At 34.0% G+C, this 9,708-nt stretch overlaps 2 protein-coding genes across 2 annotated transcripts; both read left to right on the top strand.

Moving 5' to 3' along the window:
• Window positions 1-457: 457 nt before the first annotated feature.
• Window positions 458-1,228, top strand: LOC149544976 (ethylene-responsive transcription factor ERF098-like). The gene has a single exon (XM_089796474.1). It carries the CDS (start codon window positions 475-477, stop codon window positions 1,054-1,056), a length of 582 nt encoding a protein of 193 aa, XP_089652600.1. The 5' UTR covers window positions 458-474; the 3' UTR covers window positions 1,057-1,228.
• Window positions 1,229-8,677: 7,449 nt separating this feature from the next.
• On the top strand, window positions 8,678-9,337 carry LOC149544975 (uncharacterized). Its single transcript, XM_089796027.1, has one exon. The coding sequence runs from the start codon at window positions 8,678-8,680 to the stop codon at window positions 9,335-9,337; it is 660 nt and encodes a 219-aa protein (XP_089652153.1).
• Window positions 9,338-9,708: the final 371 nt, after the last annotated feature.

Raw genomic sequence — 9,708 nt, 5'->3', positions numbered from 1 at the left:
AAGCTATTCATGCCACCGTCCCATTTCTAGAACGTTCCATGTCATCGTAATCGACAGATGAATTGTTGTGATTAAGGTGAGTCAAAAATCAACGTTGGCAATAGCCTCACGTAAAATCATTACAGGTTCACTTCCACGAGTCGTCAAATGGAAAGCGACCTTTGGGCCTCCCATGTGTCCTAAATGTTGAAATCTAAACCAAAGCACGAAACCTTAAGCTGCCAAAGTGGACCAACATGGAAATATGACGACTTCATATTTTGTTATTTTCCAACTTTCCAACTTTAGACCAAATTCGTGATGTTAACAAGGTAAAACCGCAATCGGGTCTTACTGTGTGCCGGCAAAAGTTGACAAGGCCTCTCTTCTTAAAACACGAGTCAAACGATTTTTAAACTCGCTGGTTTGTATATAAAAGATAACATTCTAATATTAACCAATTCAGTTTGCAATTCTCATCGAAAGTTAAAAGCAATGAGTTTCGCCAAGGGAGACAAAAGAGGAGGCGAATACAATAATGAACCCATTCTTATGAAGAAGAGTAGAGTAAATGATAGTATACTATCAAGCTCTCATGGTGATAGAATTGGTATTGGGCATGTAAGGAAGAAGAAAATAGAAGTGGGTGATCATGAGAAGCATTATAGAGGTGTGAGGAAGAGGCCATGGGGGAAATATGCTGCTGAGATTAGAGATTCAAACAGAAAAGGGATTAGAATTTGGCTTGGAACATTTGACAATGCAGAAGAAGCAGCCATGGCTTATGATAGAGCTGCCCTTAACATTAGAGGGCCAACAGCTATTCTAAACTTCCCTAAGATACATTCCCATTTCATGAATCCACAAACATTCAAAGAGGAGAAAGAGAGTCTTCCAAGTGAAGATCATATTGTGAAAAGAGAAGAGGAAGCAAGAAATGCATGTGATGGCAGTGAGAGAATTGTGATAGAATTTGAGGATATGGGTGCGGATTATTTGGAAGATATTCTTCTCACTAGCGAAAAAATAACAGCTTCCTGGGTCTCTGGTTCTTTGAAGGAGAGGATCATACCATAGTCCTACAGTGCGCTTTATAATCACTGCTGATTCTGATCCAAACACTAATCAAGTTTACACACAAAATAGCGAAGTGCTTCTCATATACCTCCCAAACTTTATATACAATATTTTCTATTTTGAAAGGTCCTCGGACATTTATGAGACATTTGGTATAGTTTGTTTGTATTTATACTTGTTGAGGTCTTCAATGTTTCTATCATTATCGTTTAATCTTAATGAAGGATTTCGTATAAACTGTCTAAACTGTATAAACATCATAAATCTGTCTAGTGAAATTTGTTAAACTTGTTATTCAGCTCTTTGTTTGTCTGCAGTAATCTAGTTTTTCTGTCATTTGAAAGTCTTAGCAAATGTGAGCTGTTATTTTACCCCTCCATTCTTTTTTTTATATTGCTATTCGAATTTTGTTGTAAATATATAAATATTTGTAAAATTTGTTCTATATTATTTTCATTTATTTGGTTTACTTTCATTTTCTGATGCCGGTGGTTCATAGAGTATAATATGTAGAGTTAATAGAAACATGTTTATACAATCATATTTAGAGACTTCTAATAAATTTATGTAAGAAAGTTATATAATTTAAGAAAAAATAAAAATTGTTTGTTTTTCCACAACAATCTAATTTCACTTTTATTTGAAAGTCTCTAACATGTGTGTTATTAGTTTATCCATTCAATTCTTTTGACTACTGATATAGTTCATTTGGAAACATCAAATTCTCTTTTTTGACTAATGTCATTATAATAATAGATCATAAAATGTGACCCAAATTGTTCATATATAAAAAATTGTATAATCAAATCTAAAAACAATCAACAAATTACTATGAGAAATTAGCTACTCAACTCTTTGTTTCCCTAAATTTATCTATAGTCTACTCTCATTCCAAACCCTTTCAAACACAAGCTACTTTTTAAGGTCTTTAATTTCCTTTGACCATTGGTATACTTCACTTTAAAATATCAAAATTTGAAATAATTTGTAATATTAAGTTTTTTTTGGCTAATTATTCTGAGGTGTAATCATTGAATATGTTCTGAAATGCTGAAGGGAAAATGTTAGAGAAGGATATCATAAGATACCAAGAAATTTCTATGAATTTATTTTTATTTAATTTAACAAATGTAGCTATCCAATTCCTTGTTTCTATGTGTCAATCTAGTTTCATTATCATCTAGAAGTTTAAAAGGTTTTTTTTTTAAGGTCTTTAATTTCTTTCACCGCTAATCTATTTGATTTGAAATCATAAAATTATAAGTAATTCTTCTTTGTTTCACTTTTTTCTGATAATGATTTATGAAACAATATTTGAAATGTTGTAATATTTTTTACATAATTATATTTAGAAGCTTTCAAGAAATTTAAATGTCCTGCATCAATCTGATTTATTGCCATATCATTCAACATAACAAAACTGTTACTTAAGGTCTTTAGTTTGTTTGACCACTAGTATTGACAAAAGCATCAAATCCCAAATAATTTGTAATAAATAATTATCTTTATAATTTCACTTCATTCTGATAAAGGATTACAAATATAAATATAATATAACAGGAAAAAGATTTATACAACCATATTTCAAATAAAAACTAAATTTCATTAATAAATTACAGTAATTGATTTTAATCTTAAAATAAAATTAATTTATTAAAGATTAAGTAGATAAAAAAGATTCCAAAACTGTAGTACATAGTATCTATTGAATTACTGATACGAAGCATTATTGTTTTGAGATTAATAGTCAAAACAAGACCAATCGATCAAACCTAAAATATCAATATTTGTTTGTCAAAATTGACAGTATAATTTCAGCATGAATGCCATAAATACGTTTTATCTAATAAATAGGGAAAACTGAATTTTCTACGTGGTGCATGACTGACCTTCCAGAATATTTTTCATCTATTTACTTTCCTAGCGAACATTTCTGTTAAAAAAAAAGAAAATGAAGCTCACGAAAAAGGTAAGTCCATCTTGCCAAAATTGGTTACTATGGTGGACTTCCCTTTAAAATTTATGAATCTGCCATCTATATGAGCACAGTTTTGAAAAGCTAAGTTTGAAAGAAACTATGAATGTGGCAACCATTGGACTTAATCATAAACATAACATGAATGCCCTGAAGGAAATTCATTGAGAAGATTGTCATATTGAGTACCCAAAAAAAATCTCATGTAGAATATTGTATGCATCTGAAATGCCAATAAAATAATATTGGCGAGTGGTATAGGATGTTATGTCGGAGCATTATCAGGCTGTGAGATGAGGATGTGGCTATCCTCTCTACAAACTGTATAGTTGACCAAATTTCAAAATATCAAAACATCATTGTTTTTTTCTGAAAATTCTACTATTTGATCATTATGATCTGCACAGTGTGTACAGTCGAAAGCAAAAAAAAAATTTGGAAAAAAAAAGTTTAACTTTGTTTTGTCTTTAATGCATTTGTAGATTGAGATGATGCAACTTCCAACAAAATTTAAAACCATACTTAAAACCACAACACAGACAATTTCCTAAAACAAAAATTGTAGAAATTGCCAATGATCAAGCAAATTCAATTCCAACTCGAAACCAAGAAATAAATCAGATGGAAGTACTTATAAATCAATAAAAATTGTCAATTTTAAGCATTTGTGTTTGAAATTAAGATGTGTTTTCTTTTTATTTTTTTGATGAATAGTTCTTTCTATTAATAAATTAATATACTAGTTACAAATTAGCAAAAAAGGGGTTCGGAATAAAGATCACCCTGCCAAAGTTCACAAAAGCCAAAACCAACAACTATTTGTAAAAGTTAAATAGAAAAAAGAACAAAATAAAATTTGATAGGAAAAAATGTAAATGATAAAAGTATTTGAAATATTGAAAACTTATGATTTCCATTTAAAAAACAAATAACTAAATGAATTGGAAAATTCATCTTTTAAAGTTAGTTTCGTATGGGAAATAACTTCACATTTTAATCTTGCACTTATGACTTTATTTTATCTTATTGAATATCCGTGTCTCTGACTAATGAAGAAATTGTTGCCTGTAAAATGATGGTTTCACACATTGCTGAAGATGCAGTGGTGGCTGTCATTATGGAGGAAACCATCAGATAATTGTCTAAGAATCATTCATTCCCTTCTAGCATACAAGTTCCCTATAACTCTTTATTGTTTTTGCTTGTGCGGTCAAAGTTTGAGCTAAATCATACCGGCCAAAAAATATTTATTGTTGTCCTTATGCAGAAGCAAGAATATCACGGTCAAAGATTAGAGATCTGAAAGATAGTTCTAGGTAACTTCTTTTATCTTAACTAGTGTTTGGGAAGATTTTAGATAGCTAGTAATTATCTAAGTTAGTAATTAGTTCTAGAATTTGTGGATTAGGAACTTTTAAAATTTCATATAAATATTGTAAGTATGCAAGCTTGTAAGATGGGTGTGGACTTGCGTTGACTAAAATAAATTTTTTGATTTTGAGTGCAATCTTATTGTTTGACAATTATAGAGATTCTTATTTTTAGTTGTGTTTTCTGGGTAGATTGTGTTACAATTACAAAGATTGTTTTCTTTCTTACTGCATTTCATTTGTGTTATTAGAGCCAGGGATCTTGGCTGGTAATTTGCTTGAGCTAAGGAAGATTATTGAAGGTTGTTGAAGATTATAGGAGAAGGGAATCCCAATCTAATGTCTATATTGAAATGTAGACCACTGAACATATTTGTTGATAAGTGTCTTATGACCCACCAAACAATAGAAAAAATCACTGAAGTATCTTCTTTTTGCACTCTTTAATGGTTCCTCTTATCACTATCACTTTGTTGCTCTTGTCATTATGCCCAATTCACCCATAACCATTTGGGATTTTCTCCAACTAATACAATTGCTTTTACTTTAGGTTTTTCACCCAAAGAAATGGTTTTGGCTTACCACAAACCCTTCAAAGACTTAGAAAAAATATCATTTCAATGGTGGGAAAGCTTTCTTTCACCTTTTCTCCTTTGTTAAAAATAGTATATACATGTTTGGGTCAATTATTGCACTCAGAAGAAAAAAGAGATGAAGCCCTCGAACAAATTGGAAAACATTAAGAAGTAGTCAAGATGGTTTGACAAAATGACTAAGGTTAAAGGATTTTGAATATTAGATTTGTTGCTTCATTGGAATAAAACCCACTTAGAAAAAGGTTGCCATGTAAAGTTTGACAATCTATAGAAAGACCCTTGTCAAATTTCTGAAATATGGGAAGATAATGCATTCAAGATAAAGAATGGAACAAAACCCCATTGCTCCTCAATAAGGGATTCGTTAAGCATTTGTCTACGTTTTCCCTCTGCCCTTGTTTTTATTTTCCCTTGCTTTTTTCTTTTGTCGCTTCCCTTTCCTTTGTGAGAATTTTGGCTTTTTGTGGATTAGTCATTTTCACTCTTTAGTTTTTTGGGGTTTTTATTTTTCCTCAGACAAAGAATTGAGGTTTTGTTTCCAAATAATGAGGGATGTTGATGTGTCGGATAATCGATCACAGATATAAATGGAGAAAATAAAACTAAAAATTTATTACGAATGAATGATACACATAAAAAAATATGAACAATACATATAAAAAATCAAAAAAATCATGTGTAATTAATTTTAACAAACAATATTTAGGAGAGTGGTTCTTCTAAAGGCTGTGGTGTAGTCTCTCCCTATTTACAAGTGTTGTGTGCAAGTTCCCCTTTCCACCTTTGTGAAGAATTTTGATGCTCTTTCTCAACAATTTCTTTGGTTTGGCACTCTCCTCTCATCGAAGTGGAGTTTAGTTAAGTGGGAGTATGTTTGCAGGCCAAAACATGATGGGGGCCTTGGTCTTAGTTCAATGACACTTATTGTCATGGCCTCGGCTGCTAAGTTGTATTGGAGGTGGTGTAATAATCATCAATTAGATTGGGTCAGGATTCTTAAAAGTATTTTCTTGGTGTTGATAGCTCAGATGTGCATGACTTGCTTTGTTGGGTAAAGGTTCTTGTTGGAAAGATTCTCAGGAGTGGCCTATCGGTGGCTCTAATGAGGATCAGGATCTTCTTTCTCATGTGTTGGAGAATAGGTTTTGTAGCTCCCTCAATGGGGGGGATGTTTTGGCTTGGAATCCTAGCCCAAAAGGCAAATTCTCTGTGGCTCAATGTTAGAATCTGAAAAGATTAATAACCCAGAAAACTAGTGCAAAGAGTAAATATCTAAACTATGAATGCAAATGATACAAAATCAAAATAGCATCATAGAGTTAGTCTCCAAGAGAGTAATGCAAATGCTGGAAGCAAAATAGCATTAAGAGGATGCAAAAATAAGAGAGCAAATACAAGCCAGGTAGCATGCTTATATAGGCTAGGAAGAGGGAGGAGGTGGCAACACCAACCAATGAGGAGCAACCATCTATCAGACTAAAGATAGCAAAGTATCTTCCCAAGATAGCTAATTGATGCTCACATGTAGGAAGGTGACACCTCACAACCATTCACCTAATAAGACATGCTTTATTAACCTAAGCGAGATTATTAAAAGTGTAGGAAAAACCTAGCAAAATAAGAAAAATAAAAAACTACACTAACACTCAAGGCTATGCTATACTTGACAGGAACCGACATGGTCCAACTAAAGTGCCCTAGTGGAAGAAGGTTTGGAATAACTTTTCTTGGCCCAAATGTAATTTCTTCTTATGGTTGTTGGCTCAAAAGAAATGTCTCACTTGGGAGAACCTTCGCAAAAGAGGTTTTCAGGGACCCTCTGTTTGCTTCTTATGTGCGCACAATGAAGAGTGTACCTCTCATTTGTTTTTTCTTTTCCCTTTCTCAAGGGAAATATGGCATAGATGGTGGGAGACTTGGAGTCATGGTTGCATTCATGCCACTTTTCTCATTGACTTTTGGGAAAGCTTGGACTGACCTCCTACAAAGACCTCTTTCTTATAGATTGCCTAGACAGTAGGGCCAATTTTTGTGGCTCTAAGCTTGATAGCCTTCAGTTGTGGAGGAAGATTCTTAGTAGGCTTAGGCTTCAGGAGACTATTTTTGCAAAGTGTGATATGTCTAAAAGTATTGATCCTAGTGATCAACCTATTGTTAGGAATTTGAACCTGGATGGTAATAATGGGAGATGCACTTTAGGAAAAAGGCCTTGCCATGGCAAGCAACGTGTTTGTAGGGATGGGTGATGGACTCCTCCCCTTGCTAGGATCTTGGAGATTAATACAAATGGATCTTCACAGAGGAATCTTGGTCATGCTGGTATTGGGGATATAGGTAGAGGTAATGATGGTGCTGCGGTTTTTCTCTTCTCTATTTACAAGGGTCAACACTCTAATAATTTGATGGAGGCCCTTGCTATGAAGACTGCTATTGAGAGAGGATGCTCTTTAGGCTAGAAAAAGATCATATGTGAGTCTGCTTCTCAGATTGTTGTCGATATGCTGAATAATCAAAGTTTGGAGAATGTTAATTGGAGGTTGGCCTCTTTGGCCAGACAAATTTTAAGTCTATGTAGTTCCTTGGATACTATCTCCTTTTGTCATATTCCTCACGAGTGGAACAGAGTTGCAAATTGTTTGGTGAAGTGGGCCTCAAAGAATGTGGAAATTTGGGATATTAGCGAAAGGATTGTTGATCAGTTGTTATTGGAAGATAGGAATATGTAGTGTTGTTGTGGGCCTTGGGCCCTTCTCTGTAATTTGGTTTTGACTGAATAAATTTTTACCCTTTTTAGAAAAAATAAAAATAAAAATAAAAATTTAACAAACAATATGACATATATTAAAAACTTCAAGTATAATTATAACTACAATTTAAACATAATATAAAACTAAAAATAGCTTCACACTGATGATTAGGGCATTTCTTAGAGATACTTGCAGGAACATATTAATTGCTACCACAAAAGTAGAATGTATTGTCAGATAAACCATTTAAAATGAAAATTTCCGACTCCGACACTGGGTACCGCTGCCTACCCTGTTTATCTTCTCTACAGCTTTATTTTTTTGGTGTAATATTTCAAGATGTCTCTCTACGGGCATTCATATTAAGTACATGGATATTATGTCGGTCCACCATTTTGATAATTTGTGAGCCTGGGTTTTAAAATATTAATTAGCTGTCTTTAAGTGGATGCATCTTTCTTGGTGTCTGTGTATCAAAACATTTATACGAAAATGGTATAGATAAGAGAAGATAACATGTTTATTCGCGGTGTCCTATCATCTGTAAGTACACCAACTTCAGCCCTATGTTTTCTGTTTGGCTTATTGCTTGTTTGAGTGGTTTAGGGTTTCATTTTAGGGCTCTGTCATCCTTCAGAATCTTGGTTAAACTGACTATTACTCAACTATTTAATTTCATAGATGTTAAACCTGCATTACATTGCTAACATGTATATATTTATTGATAATCCTGTGTAAAGTAATGCGAGTGTAAAAGCAATTCTTTCTAAGATTTTAATTTCTAACGAATCATTTTGAAAGGTATATTGGTGGAAGGATGCCACTGTTAGTTTCAAGCATCGTGGCTGTATGCAAACATAAAAAAGACAGAGAACAAACGAAAAGAAAAAGAGAGAAAAACTGCTTGTCCCATCATCCATCCAATAAGCCGCCATGTCAGAAGCGAGTGATGAATCGAACAGAGAAAACATAGACAGCGGAAGCCAAGAATGTGAAGAGAAGAAAACCACAATAGAAGAAAAAGGGAAAACCAAGTTAGAATCATGTGGAGATGACACAACAAGAGAAGCTTCGAGAAATCCCCTGCAGCGCAGGCTTGTGAGCCTCAAAACAGAACAAAACGTGAAACGTGGGCCAACATTCACAGTGATAACATACAACGTTCTGGCGGACAACTGGGCGTCTTCAAACAAACACAAAGCCTGTCCAAGTGATGCACTCAAATGGGAGTGCCGCAGGGAGAAGTTGGTGTCTGAAATCATATCATACAATGCAGATATAATATGTCTGCAGGAGGTGCAGGAAGAACACTATGTTGACTTCAATACTGCATTGACACGCCAGGGATACGAGGGCTTCTATTTGCCAAAATTAGATTGCAATGCGGCCCATAGAGATGGCTGCGCCACCTTTTTCCTAGGTGAAAAGTTTTCTTGTATGGAAAAATCTGACATTATGTATGGAAGCCATGAATTTTGGGAGTTGTTGCCCTCGAAACTGAGCGGGACTTTGGAGAGGTATGGATTTTTATCAGTCAAGCTATTCAACACAAGGGACAATGTAGCTTTGATTGTTTTGTTAAGGTTTGAATAGAATGTGGTCTGCATAGCAAATACCCATCTGGTGGCTCGTGGGGATATTCCAGAGGTGAAAATGTGGCAGACTTGTTGTCTGCTACAAAAACTACAAGAGATTGTGGACAATTTAGGGAATGATGATGATGATGTGGCCATTGTGATATGTGGTGATTTCAATTCTAGGCCTGCTGGTGCCGCCTATTCTTTTCTGGTGCATAATGAAATTGATCCAGAGCACAAGGAACTTGAAGTGGGCTATGGGCTTAAGTTTGATGCAAACAAGTTAAGAAGGAGTTCAATTGATCTGTCCAGCACTTATTCTGCTTATTTTGAGCAAGGAGTTTCAGATGACTCTTCTTCTAATGATGATAATGTGATGAAGCGGTG

The sequence above is a fragment of the Cupressus sempervirens genome, chromosome 8 (assembly GCF_028749045.1).
Source record: "Cupressus sempervirens isolate cs-2001-9-10 chromosome 8, ASM2874904v1, whole genome shotgun sequence".
NCBI lineage: Eukaryota > Viridiplantae > Streptophyta > Pinopsida > Cupressales > Cupressaceae > Cupressus > Cupressus sempervirens.
The sequence above is the reverse complement of the archived record's forward strand: the minus strand, read 5'-3'. Positions and strand labels throughout refer to the sequence as shown.

Excerpts from the sequence above, each read along its gene's own strand:
- LOC149544975 (XM_089796027.1), top strand. The coding sequence starts at position 8,678 with ATGTCAGAAGCGAGTGATGAATCGAACAGAGAAAACATAGACAGCGGA.
- LOC149544976 (XM_089796474.1), top strand. The coding sequence starts at position 475 with ATGAGTTTCGCCAAGGGAGACAAAAGAGGAGGCGAATACAATAATGAA.